At 39.3% G+C, this 13,543-nt stretch overlaps 1 protein-coding gene across 1 annotated transcript in view; it reads right to left on the bottom strand.

The window, feature by feature from the left end:
• The window catches only part of PBK (PDZ binding kinase), a 16,058-nt gene extending 3,905 nt beyond the window's left edge, over window positions 1-12,153 (bottom strand). Inside the window, exons 1-5 of the mRNA XM_023515565.1 lie at window positions 12,113-12,153; window positions 9,732-9,809; window positions 4,904-4,997; window positions 2,030-2,172; window positions 1,022-1,191 (exon numbers count right to left, since the gene is read on the bottom strand). Of these exons, the coding sequence (XP_023371333.1) occupies window positions 1,022-1,191; window positions 2,030-2,172; window positions 4,904-4,997; window positions 9,732-9,789 (465 nt within the window). The 5' untranslated portion in view covers window positions 9,790-9,809; window positions 12,113-12,153. The remainder of the gene's footprint in view (window positions 1-1,021; window positions 1,192-2,029; window positions 2,173-4,903; window positions 4,998-9,731; window positions 9,810-12,112) is intronic.
• Window positions 12,154-13,543: the final 1,390 nt, after the last annotated feature.

Below are 13,543 nucleotides of genomic sequence, written 5' to 3'. Positions count from 1 at the left end.
AAAAAAAAAAAAAGAAAACTGCACAGGTGAATCAGAAAGGATACTGTCAGTCTGGTTTCTTGGGAGTGAAAATAATGGGCCATAACACAATCTGTCTCAAAACTTTCACAGCGACCCACATGCTATTTTGTTTTATATATTAACCCCTTCTTGGAATTAACAATGATATTCACCCACATACAAGATGTCCTGCACAATGGTTATCTGTTCATTCAGCATTTGATTATCTCTTCTATGAGCTGAGCTTGAAAATGATGCAGACACAAATAATTCAAATTATTTTGTTTATACTATCCACTTAAAATATTTTCCTATAAATGTACTAAAATATATAACATATATTTAGAAACCGCTTTTTTTCCCAATCTGTTTCTTAATTTAAGTTTTTTCTTTTTTGGTGGAGACAAGGCCCATTTTCCCAGGCTGGTCTCTAACCTCTGGCCTCAATCAATCTTCCCTTGGCCTCCAAAAGTGCTGGGATGACAGGTATAAGCCACTACAACCAGCCTTATGTGAACTCTTAATATCTGACTTTGATATCAGTACCACTACCTGATCTGCTTTTGAGTCATCCAGTAGTCTCCTGGAGCAATCATTACTTCTGCTTAAATTATTTAGTATACAGAATTTCTAAAAATTTCTTACTTTGTGTCTATCCAAAGGCACAATAATTTGAGCTTTTTTCATTAGACCTACAATAACACTCATGATGTCTAAAACTTATTCCCTAAAGTAATCTTTAAGAGCTTTGCTTGTATCAACAGGAGGTTAGGCTATATCCCCAGGAATAATTACTACATTTGTGTTAGATTTGTCAAACCTTTTAACTAAATCAACACATGACTTCTACAGCAAAACTACCTGATGTAGATTATTTTAGGCTTATGTGAGGTTCCCAAACAATACTTCGCTGATCAAAACAAATACATGAAAGACCATATTGACTTTAACTTAAGGTATAGCAAGTGTTTAGTGTCTTCATATTTCACAAAAGTTATTTAAAATAAAAAGGCATAGTTACCTTTAACCCTCTTGCCATGTTCAAAGCAACTTTTAAAATTATGGCTGCTGGAAAAGGATCTCCACTGTCTTTATTTCGTTCTTCTATTAAGTCATTTAAAGACTTTTCACCTCCATATTCCATAGCAAGACATAGACTTCCATCATTAGCTTCAGTAAAAGCACGATAGCCTTAAAAAAAAATTCCTTTACTAGTACAGGGAAAAACAATAGTATTTAACTCTTTTACAGTGACATGACTGAAAACATGAATCTGGACTAACAATGACAAATATACCAAGAAACATATTGTCAACAAAACTAATTAGGTCTAATTTAAAATGTCTTAAGTATTTGCCAATAATACCACAAATTAAAATTCTTTACTATGGGTGGCGCCCGCAGCTCAGTGTGTAGGGTGCCAGCCACATACACCAAGGCTGGTGGGTTTGAACCTGGCATGGGCCAGCTAAAACAACAATGACAACTGCAACAACAACAAAAAAGTAGCCAGGCATTATGATAGGCTCCTGTAGTCCCAGCTATTTGGAAGGCTGAGGTGAGATAATCACTTAAGCCCAAAAGTTTGAGGTTGCTGTGAGCTATGATGCCACAGCATTCTACCCAGGGCGACAGCTTGAGACTCTATCTAAAAAAAAAAAAAAAAATTCTTTATTATTCTATACTTCCTTAAATATAATAGTTTCACCAGTCCTATTCATTATTGATATTAAAAATACAAAATGAAAACTAGGAAGTTAAGGATTACTTTTATATTCCTGAAATCTCAATAGTACCAGCATTATATAGAAATAAGGACTATATCTATTCCATGAAGTTTAAATATATACTAAGTCTCTAAAGATAGCATCTGAATTTTTATTTCAGACTGATCACATTAATGTGATTCATGACAACCTCTAGCCCCATCCTCTTCATTTTTGTCACTGAAACCAATTAAGAGAGTATATAAACTGTTACTAGATAAAAAGAATAATATTAGACCAGATACTGCTAAATTTAAACTTACCTATAATGTTTGGATGGTGAAGGCTTTTCAAAATCTTAGCTTCATCGATTAATCTCTTTTGGTACACACTTCGATAATGATCATTACATACAGGATTAATCTTTTTCACTGCCCAAGGAGAATGAGACAAACCCTTTGGAGATCTAAAAATAATTAACAATAGAAATGACTAAAAAGAACTTGCAAATTTTGAAAAGGACTTGACAGTAATTTATTTTTTTGAGTAATATTTAAAATATTTTAGAATATATTTCCACTTCAATTGGGAGACAAGTATCTGATATACTGAGAGAAGTCTGCTGTCTATACACTAGAAGGGAAGGGATGAAAAGAGAACTGAAAGGGTAAGGATGGAATGTTAATAAATGTTAAACTTGAAAACTGCCAGTTCTCTATTTTCGAATTTCTCCAATTTCTCTAAGAGTTGTTAGACTACCAACTCTTTAACAAACACTTAACTATATAGGCAGAGATGAGTTATAGGATGCTAAAGTAATAAACACTAATCTCTAGGAAATTTAAAGAACAGATGTTCAAAAACGTCTGGCCCATATATTACCATCTAAAGAGCAGCATATAGTTCTTTACCAACAAATACTGTACCTCTGCACTGACCAATTCACCTTCTACCTTTCACTACATGCTCAAAAGACATGCACTTAAGGAGATAATAATGAATATACAAATGAGGAAAATGAAAACTATTTTTCTGGGAAGATTCAGCCATTTTAAGAACAGTTAAAGTATAAATATTTTAGGGCCTAAATAAAAAAATAGGTAAAACAAAGGAAAGGGTATACCTGACAAGGCAGCCTCTATTTGAGCACAGCAAATCACAAAAGACAAAGTATATGTAGCATAAGGACACAATCAAGTTAAAGAGCCTCAACGTTCAAGACAAATGGTTTAACCACAGAACAAAAAATGACTGAACCAAAGTTCTACTTAGCTTTGTACTCCTTCACGGGCACATATCTGATTATAGTACCTTTTTTGTTTATTTAATTGAAAAGCCTATAGTGAAAAGAGCACAGGATTTCTTATTTTATATGTATCTATCATCCATAAATTTAATCTTAAACCTTCAGTTTAGATAAATGGCATTGGGGATAACCTCTTCCATATCATTTTATTGTGAAAAAACATGTTTTTCTAGTTTCAAGGGTTTTCTAATAGCTCTTGAATATTTAGATTCAATGAACAAGCCATCTTTGCCTTTTCCAAACAAATCCTAATTTACAGAATGACAAGAACATTTATGAAATCTGAATAAAATACTAATACTTGGCCAAGCCAAAAGTTCATTAAAATGATGAATAAAAAACAAGCAAATTACTGATGAAAATACACAAAAAAAACTCAGGAGATACAATATTACAAATAAAAATGGGGACATATTACACATAAAGCAGAGAAACAAGTAAACCCTAAAACCTTTACGCTAATTCTTTAAAAGATTAAATGAACAAGTTCTTAGAAAAATCTAAGAAAAGTGATTAAAGAAAAAATTGAATCAACAGTTTAATGATCATTCCCATAAGAAATACAAGGCATAATTTGATTTTACAGGTGAGTTTATTCCGGTGAGTTTTCTATTCTCCAAGGAATAGAAAAAAAGGACTATGAGTCCAGTATAGTTAATAAAAAGAATAAAATCAGGGAAAGCAGAATCAAGCCAATCACTTATAGAAAAATTCCAAACAAATACTTAGCAAACTGAACCCACTAGTTTATTTTAAAATAATCAAAATTTATGTTAGATTTAATCTAGGGATGCGAACTTGATTTAACATTAAAAAATAAAGACTTCTGGATTAAAATTACAGCTTAAATGTACATATAATTTTCATCCTCTCTAATTCCACTAAAATAAGAGCAACTGGATATGTTAAGACATATACCCACTAACAAGATGGAAATAACATCAGAGAAGACAAAGCAATAAAACTTCAGAAGCTGGAAAGCAGATGGAAGTAACCGACTTCACAGTCCAAGGAACTTCCTGCTGGTTATCTGAGTGGCAGCACATTTCTAGATACCCTCCCCAATTCTGCACAGTAGGCAGTCCACCCCCATTTTTAAAACCCCACCTTCAACTGGGCAGTGCCTGTGGCTCAGTGAGTAGCATGATGGCCCTATATACCAAGGGTGACAGGTTCAAACGGTCAAGGCCAAACTGCAACAAAAAGTAGCCAGGCTACTGTGGCAGGTGCCTGTAGTCCCAGCTACCCCAGAGGCTGAGGCAAGAGAATCACCTAAGCCTAAGAGCTGGAGGTTGCTGTGAGCTATGATGCCATAGCAGTCTACTGAGGGTGACAAAGTGACACTCTTGTCTCAAAAAATAAATAAATAAATAAACCCACCTTCAGCTTCTGAAGACAGGAGCCTGGCTTTCAGAGAGGTTAAAACTGAGTCTTTAGCCAGTTAAGAACCTACGAACTGGCGCGGCACCTGCCACATACACCTAAGGTGGCGGGTTCCTTATAGAAGAAATTAGCTTGGGAAGGCAACTCTCTAGATAGAAGAAGTATCAGTCATTAACATCCCACCACATTAACTTCCCCTTTGAGGTTTTCTTCCAAGAATCTTGTGTTAATACCACAAAGGAACCCTTTCCTCTGCCACTTCCCTTTACAGAAGCCAAGAAAAAATTATAAAGTTAAACTCCTTCACCTTCAGGACAAAGCAAAGATAAAGGAGCTCAGGCAGAGCTCTGGCAAAGTTATAAAAGGTTCTAGGGGCTGGAATATAGCATTCAGGTAAATCAGGAACATACCCCAGATCTAAGTATTTCAATTTTCATATTCCTTAGTCTCTAAGTATAGCAGAACTACAGTTCCACATAAAAAGAGTAATCTGAAATCTTATACTCACCTTTTCATCAGGTAAACATTTACCCCAGTACCAAAGCCAAGCTTCTGCATAAATGGAGAGGCGGGGATGTTTATACATGGAGTTGAACATAATACTAAGTGTCACAAAGAGAAATAAAAAAATTAGTATTGGCAAAGATCTATACAAAAGCATCCTAACATTCCTTTTTGGGGGGGTGGGGGGCAGGGACAGAGTCTCACTTTGTCATCCTGGGTACAGTACTGCGATATCATAGCTTACAGCATCTTCAAGCTCTTAGGCTAAAGTAATTCTCTTGCCTTAGCCTCCCAAGTAGCTGAGACTACAGGTACCTGGCTATTTTTAGAGATGGGGTCTTGCTCTTACTCAGGCTGGTCTCGAACCTGCGAGCTCAGGCAACCCACCTGCCTTGGCCTCCCAGAGTGCTAGAATTACAGGCATGAGAGTATGAGCCACAACACCCAGTCCCCTACTGCAAGGAGTATGAACTGGCATAGTCTTTTTGGAGAGTAATTTGACAGTATCTGTCCTAATTTTAAATAGATATTCTCTAAGCAAGTCTACTTTTGGAGCTCTAACCACAGTAACACTGAAGCAGAGGTTGGTAAATGGCTTGTTTTTGTACAGCCCACAAGCTAAAAGTTGTTTTTACATTTTTAAAGTGCTGTTAAAAAATAAAGAAGAATATGCAACAGACTCCTTATGTGATCCACAAAGCCTAAGCTAAGTACTGTCTGGCCCTTTACAAAAAGTTTCCTGACCCTTGTGCTACAGCAGGTACCCAAAGAGATGACACACGTACATGCATGCAGGCATATTCATTTGAACAGTGGGATTTGCTTTTGTGGCTGCAAACAAAAAAACCCTAAGTGATCATCATTAGCAGTATAATTACAGTATATATACAGAGCATTATTATTCAGTCACAAAAAAAACGAGATAGAAGAGTTCTGCTTCTGCTCATGAACAACTAATTGCTCCTGGAATTGCCATCTTGCCATGAACTAGAAGTGTACAGCCCAAATTGAGAAGACAGAGATCAGAGGTCAAGGAAGACTGGGTGGCTAGAATTTGTAGTGCAGAAAACTAAAGAGAAGAAAGCTCCAAAGAGACAGTAAATGCCCGATGGAACATGAAAGCGCCCATGCTCCCCAAAGATTCCTTTGAGTGTTTGGTTATTTATCTGCACATATAATCAGTAGACTCTGACTTCCCAAAGCTGAGAAAACACCAAGGAAAGCAACAGGCTAAGGAAAGGAAAGCAATTACAGGAGATCACACCAGTCTAGGAATAGTCCATGTTACCATAAGCCTGGGCATGGCAACACATAAAGTCAACTCCTGTAATGGATCACAATTTGGTAGTACAGATAAATTTTAGCCCAAGGGAAAGCTTATAAGCAAGTCTCAAAAGTAACAGGCTAATGTGGAGATTATTTAACATATCTAAATGAAATGATTTTTAAAGGAGTAACAAAATTCACCACTCAACAATGTAACATATTCACCATCCAGTCAAAAATCAGCAGGCATGAAAGAAGAAAATATGAACCATACCAGGAGAAAAACAAATCAAGAAATACATAAAGAGAAACATACCATAAAATGACAGGGATGGCAGAATTAGCAGAGAAGAAACTTAAGATAACAGATCTTAAAAATATGCTCAATGTAAAGGAAAATCTGAACATATCAAACAAAGAAAAAGATGAAACCTCAGGAATAAAAAAATACAATAGATAAAAATAGTATCATCTTAGAGCAGAAGGGTAACTAAATCTTATGACACCAAAACAAAAACTACCAGAAGTGAAGCAGAGAGAGAAAATGATTAGGAAAAAAAAAAAGTCACCAGTGAACTGTGGGACAATAGCCAAATAGCAGATTTAAGTCAAACTATTAATAATTACATTAAACGTAAATGGTCTACATAAACCTGCTGTCCAATAAACTTTCTGTCGTTAATAGAAATGTTCTGTATCTGTGTTGTCCAATAGTCATTAGCCACACCATATTTTGTGACTGAGCACTTGAAATGTAGCTAGTACAACTGATGAACTCAATTTGTAATTTAATTTTAATTAATTTGAATCCAAATTTAAACAGTCACATGTGGCTAGTCCAAAACAGTCCAATTAGAGGCAGAAATTATCAAAATGAACAAAACAAAACATAACCACGTTTATAATAAACTCACTTTAAAGATACAAATGGGGCAAAAGTAAAAGACAGGAAAACATAACACCGTTCAACAAGCACTAATCAAGATAAAGCTGGAGTAGTTTTATTACTATCATATAAAGTGGACTTCAGAACAAAGAATACCACCCAGGATAAAGATGGGCATTTCGTAATAATTAAGCTATAAATTCATCAAAAGAAATACCATCCTAAATATGTATGTATGTAATAACAATGCTTCAAAACACATGAAGCACAGAACTGGAGTTGGAGACTTCAGCACTCCCTCTCAGGGCCGAGTGTGGTGGCTCATGCCTGTAATCTCAGCACTCTGGGAGGCTGGGGGCTGGTGGATAGAGTTCAAATTCCTTGAGCTCACGAGTTTGAGACCAGCCTGCGCAAAAGAGAGACCCTGTCTCTACCAAAAATAGAAAAACTGAGGCAAGAGGATCGCTTGAGCCCAAGAGTTGGAGGTTGCTAGGAGCTATGATGCCACGGCACTCTACCCAGGGCAACAGCTGGAGACTGTGTCTCAAAATTTAAAAGAAAAAACCTCTCTCAGTAATTAACAGAGTAAGTAACATAGAAAACCAGTAGATGGATACAGAAGACCTGAACAAAACAATAAACAGGTCAGCTAGCTTGACCTAATTGACATTTATGGAATCTGCACCCAATAACAGTAGAAAATAAGACCTTTTTAAGTGAATATGGCATTCACTAAAATAGATAAACCTCAAGTCAGACTGATTAAGGAAAAAAAGAACATAAAATACCACTACCAGAAATAGACATTAGACGATTACAAGTGTATCATGAATAACTACGCCAATAAATTTTGCAACCTGGAAGAGACAAATTCCTTGACAAACACTAGCGAAGCTCACAAAGAAAAAATAGAACTTGAATAGCCCTGTATGGCTTAACTGAAATGACAGTTAAAATCTTCCTACTAAGATAACCCCAAGCCCACATGGCTTTACTGGTGAGTCCTACCAAACAATTTGGGAAAGAATAAAATACTATCACTTCTACACAAATGTTTAAAAAAAAAAAAAGGTATTTCTGTATGAGCAAAGAGAAGGAAAGACTTCTCATCTTACTTTATGATTACAGAATACCCTGATACAAAAACTAGATAGATATCCCAAAAAAAGACAACTATAGTCCAATATCCCTTAAGAATATAGAAATATGAGCAAATCAAATCAATATGTAGAATACATCACATCCAAACTGGCTTTACTCCAGCAATGAAAGTCTGCCTTAACATTTAATAATTAACAAAATTTACCACATGAAAAGATTAAAAAAGAAAAATTAATAGATCAGAAAAAGCACTTGACAAAGTTCAATAGCTATTCATGATAATAACCAGGAAAGGAGGGAAATTCCTCAACCCAATAAAGGGCATCTGCGAAAAACCTCTAACATATTACAATTACACCTTTTACTCAAAAATATACTGGAGCCAGTGCAATAAGGAAGGAAAAAGAAACAAAATCATACAGATTAGGTATAAAAGTAAAACTATCTTTATTCATCTACAACATGACCAACCATATATATTATCCTAAGCAATCCATAAAAAAGGTAAGAGAATAGGTGAATTTAGCATGGCTACAGGATATAAGGTTAATAGGTAAAAATTTATATACCAGAAACCGAAAACATTTTCTCATGTTGTTTTCTAGAAATTTAATAATTTTAGTGATTTGTGTATATGATGTAAGTTAAGGGTCAAGGTTCATTTTTGCGCGTGGATACCTGATGATTTGTTGAAAAGATTTTCCTTTGCCCATTGAATTGCCATGGAAAATACCTTCCCCTCACAGGAACAATGTACGTACTATGTATCAGAGGGAGAAAGGTAAAGGGGTTCCTTAATGATTCAAGCAAGCTAGGTTGATCCTTCAGCAGGGAGAACTTCCACATTTAGCCCAGATATGACCAAACCCTGGTCTATAAAATGTCTTATTTGTCAAGACTAACATAATAAAGGGGATTTATGCTAAAACTGTTTGTGCATGATAAATAACAATTAAAGGATCAAACTACAATATTAATACTTTTTTTTTTTGATAAGAGTCTCATTATGTCACCCTCAGTAGAGTGCCATAGTGTCACAGCTCACAGCAACCTCCAACTCTTGGGCTTAAGTGATTTTCTCGCCTCAGCCTCCCAAGTAGCTGGGACTACAGACACTCACCACAACGCCCGGCTATTTTTTTGTTGCAGTTGTCATTGTTTAGCTGGCCCGGACTGGGTTCGAACCCAGCCTGGGTATATGTGGCTGATGCTGTAACCACTGTACTACAGGCGCCAAGCCTAAAACTTTTTTCTTTTTTCTTCAGAGTTTCACGTTGTCACCCTAGGGTGCTCTAGAGTCATAGCTCACCGCAACCTCACATTCTGGGACTCAAGTGATCCTCTTGCCTCAGCCTCCAGAGTAGCTAGGACTATAGGCGCCTCCCACAACACCCAGCTATTTTTAGAAATGAGGACTCCCTCTTGTTCATACTGGTCTCCTACTCCTGAGCAATCTACCAGCCTCAGCTTCCCAGAGTGCTAGGATTATAGGCGTGAGCCAGCCAGGTAGGCCCTAAGACATTTCTAACAGCAATAACGAAAAACATTAATAAGAAAGGTCTTACACCTGCGATCTTACCAGATTTATTTTTTTCAGATAATTTACTTGGTGTCTTGAAATTACTGATTCCTTCCATTATAGTAACCACTCTAGGTCCTAAAAAGAAAATGAACTGAAAGTTAACACTGCAATTATAAAGAATACAACTCTATTCCTGAAAAATTTCCTATAACATTATCCCTCAATTTATCATATAAACATAAGATTTGGGAACTGAAAAAGACCTTGACAAATATTTAGTCCAATTTTATTTACAATGGGAAAACTGAAACCTAGAAGTACAATTTCTTATCCATGGTCAAACTATTAGTGATTGGATGCTTTTGTTTTAATTATAAAGTAATACATGCACTTGTTTAAAAGTAAAATAGTTTATCTTCCTCTCATACTTCCCACAAATAGCTCTCTTATATCCTTTAAAGCAGCAATCCCCTACCTTTTTGGCACTAGGAACAATTTTTCCTTGGGGGGAGATTAGATTCCCATAAGGAGTGTGCAATCTTGATCTCCTGCAAGACCAGTTAGGGTTCTCGCTTCTATGAGACTAATGCCTCAGCTGATCTGACAGAAGGTGGAGCTCAGATGGTGATGCCAGCAAAGGAAGTGGCATACAGATGAAGCTTTGCTCACTTGCCCCTGCTCACCTGCTGTGCAGGCCAGTTCCTAACAGGTTTTGGAGATAATCAGTCCACACCCAGTTTAAAGAAACTGCCAGCTGCATTATTCATAATGGCCCAAAACTAGAAAGAGAACTAACTATTCATCAGAGTGTAGAGGAAACTGAGCCCTGATCTTTAGCATAAGACTCGCTTTCTGCTTGAGAGGCCTGGAGAATCCCAAGAAAGGCATGTGAGTCGTGTGAGAGCAGATCAGAAAACTGGCCTCCCAGGGAACATGTGGGGCAATACCAGGCCTAATGATTATAGTAAAGTTTCTCTAGATTCCAAAGTTCTCTAGACACTACAGGCAGAGGTTTTGGTCAATGAGATTTTGCAAAACAAATTGGAGACACCCTTTTTTTAATGTGGGTAAGTAACTTTTAACTCATCTTTCCAGCTTTGTGATAATAGCGACTGAGGTTTACTCAGGAGGGCTCTTCCCAGAGTTCCTAAGTACTCTGCACAGACTCTGTGTCAAGCCTCTCCATTCCTGGCACCAAGTCTCCCTCTTCTGGTGACCCCAACCCCTTCCTCGGATGATGAATGGATAAACAAAATGTGGTATATCCACAGGAGACTGTCATTCAGTCATAAAAACTGGCAAACTAGGTGTGTCACTGAGACCAGGAGCCCAATTCTGGGTGCCTCATTAGATGTCTAAGTGGAAATGCTAAATAGGCAGCTGGGTATGGGTCTGGAATCCAAGGTAAAGATGTAAAATTGTGAGATTTCAGCACGCAGATGGCGTTAAAGCCAAGAAACTAGGTTAAGATCATCTGGGGAGTAAGTACAAACAAGCGTAGACAGAAAAGCAGTAGCGCGGGTTGGCGCCCATAGCTCAAGCGGCTAGGGTGCCAGCCACATACACCAGAGCTGGTAGGTTCGAATCCAGCCCAGGCCTGCCAAACAAAAATGACAACTACAACCAAAGAATAGCCAGGCATTGTGGTGGGTGCCTGTAGTCCCGAGCTACTTGGGAGGCTGAGGCAAGAGAATCGCTTAAGCCCAGGAGGTGGAGGTTGCTGTGAGCTGTAATGTGACAGCACTCTGCCCAGGGCGACAGTTTGAGGCTCTGTCTCAAAAAGAAAGACACGCAGTAGTCCCAGGACACCCCAAAACGAGAAATAACAAAGAGCAACCTGAGGAGGGACCAGCAAAGTGAAATACAAAAAGCTCTTGCAAGTAGGGTTGAATCACAAGGTTCTTGCAAAAATAACAGCATAAAACTGAATACGTTAGATAAAGATTCATTAGAAATGACAGCAAGGCGACTCTGGGCAAAACGACATATCAGTGGAACGCCTAATAAAGTTTTAACCATCAAATACTGTTTAAGAAGCAGCATTAATGAAAAAGCTGGCAGGGCTCCAGGTGGGAATCCATATGGATCAAATGTCCTTAACTCGTGGACGCTAAGACGCCCCGGGGCTCCCCAAGTATCTGGATACTACTGGCAAAGCTAAGGGGTAGACGGGAAGCCAAAAAACCAGAAAATAAAAGAATGAGGCGGGGGGGGTTAAGATGGTGAGAAAAGAGAAAACAGAAGCAGAAAGTCGGATGTCAAAGGGTCTTCACACCCCACAGCCTCCGTGGGCTCCTGGGGCGGAGGACCGGCAGTTCGTCCCCCGACAGGGGCTAACTAGGGCGGGTTGTTCACATTCTCCTTCTCGCGGGGCCCAAAGCCCAGCGCCCGGCCAGCCACGAAGGTCCCTCCCAGGCCCGCAGAAAAGCCCCGCTTACCAGAGTCGCACGGGTTGGGAAAAGAACGAGGCCTCTTGATACGCGGTCCCCGGCGGCCCCCAGGAGGACCCCGCAGCTGCCCGGGCGTCCGCGCGCGGAGGCGGCCGTTGCGATTTGAAGCCTCCCGGCTTTCAAACGGCCGCGCGTCGCCACGCCCCCGCCAGCCCGAGCTACGGAGCGCGGCGAAGGACACGGCGCGCCGGGTGCGCGGTTCCGCTGCCTTCCCGCCCCTCCGCTCCTACCCGCTTCAACAGCCGCCAAGTAGGGGCTCTTCCAAGGCTGTTGGAACCTATTAGGAAGAGACTATCAAACTTTTAGAGGAACACATTTTGGTTGAAAGACTATACCTGTGCTTGATTTGAAGGCTGAAGCTCTTCAAGCGTTTAAATCTGTGCTCAGAGTGTGTGATGGTAATTGTGTAGATTTTAGAACAGATTTACGTGGCCTTGAAAGGCGGTAACTACAAATGATGCTATTAGTTTATGATAACAATCGTGTTTGGCTGAGGAGAAAAATAGATATTTAAAAATTTGGTTAATTCTTCTAATTACTACATTCAGTTCAACATTCGGTTATTCAATAATCATATAGAGAGCACCTCCTATGTGGCAGGTGTGCACTGAATGCCCAGCTAATGGATATAGCTGTCACTCTGATACCGGAAAAGTGGCACCCCAGCCAGCTCAGCGGAGCAGGGCCTGGGGGACCTGCCACTTCTGTCTTGGTGGCAGCAGCCGGCAAAGAAACCGGCAGGTTGGGGCAAGCGAGGGAGCTTTCTTCTCCCAGAGGCTCCAGTAGAGCGGTGTTAGAGGACCTGTCAATCAAGGGAAAACTGGTGCCCATCCCTGATTGGTCCATTTTCAATCCTGCTCCTGATTGGTCCATTTTATGGACCAATCACACCTAAGCTATTACACCTATATAAGGCCCTGAGCAGAGCGTCTGGGGACAGATCGTTGCAGACCTTCCAGGAAGATAGAGAAGAAGGAGAAGACTTCAGCAGACCATCGCAGACCGTCCAGTGGAAGAAGCGAGAGCTGCGGCACTTCTAGTGTTGATCCTGCCCTACAAAGAGGCTTGGCTCTTTGTAGGAGTTGTAACGCTTGAGCTGTAGCTGTAACACCTCTGCTGCTGATCCTGCTCTACAAAGAGGCTTGGCCCTTTGTAAGAGTTCTTTTCATAAACTCGTATCCTGCCCTGTAAGGAGGTTTGGTTCTTTGAGCCACTGTTTGACCTATAGTCTGTCGATTTCATTCGTCAATCGTTGAGACCAAAAGCCTGGTAAATCCAGTGTTAAAAATCTGGTATCAGGCTCAGCGCCTATAGCTCAACCGGCTAAGGCGCCAGCCACGTACACCTAAGGTGGCGGGTTCGAATCCCCAGCCTGGGCCTGCCAAACAACAATGACGGCTGCAACCAAAAAATAGCTGG

The sequence above is a fragment of the Otolemur garnettii genome, unplaced genomic scaffold (genome assembly GCF_000181295.1).
Source record: "Otolemur garnettii isolate 467f Iridium unplaced genomic scaffold, OtoGar3 scaffold00074, whole genome shotgun sequence".
NCBI lineage: Eukaryota > Metazoa > Chordata > Mammalia > Primates > Galagidae > Otolemur > Otolemur garnettii.
The sequence above is the reverse complement of the archived record's forward strand: the minus strand, read 5'-3'. Positions and strand labels throughout refer to the sequence as shown.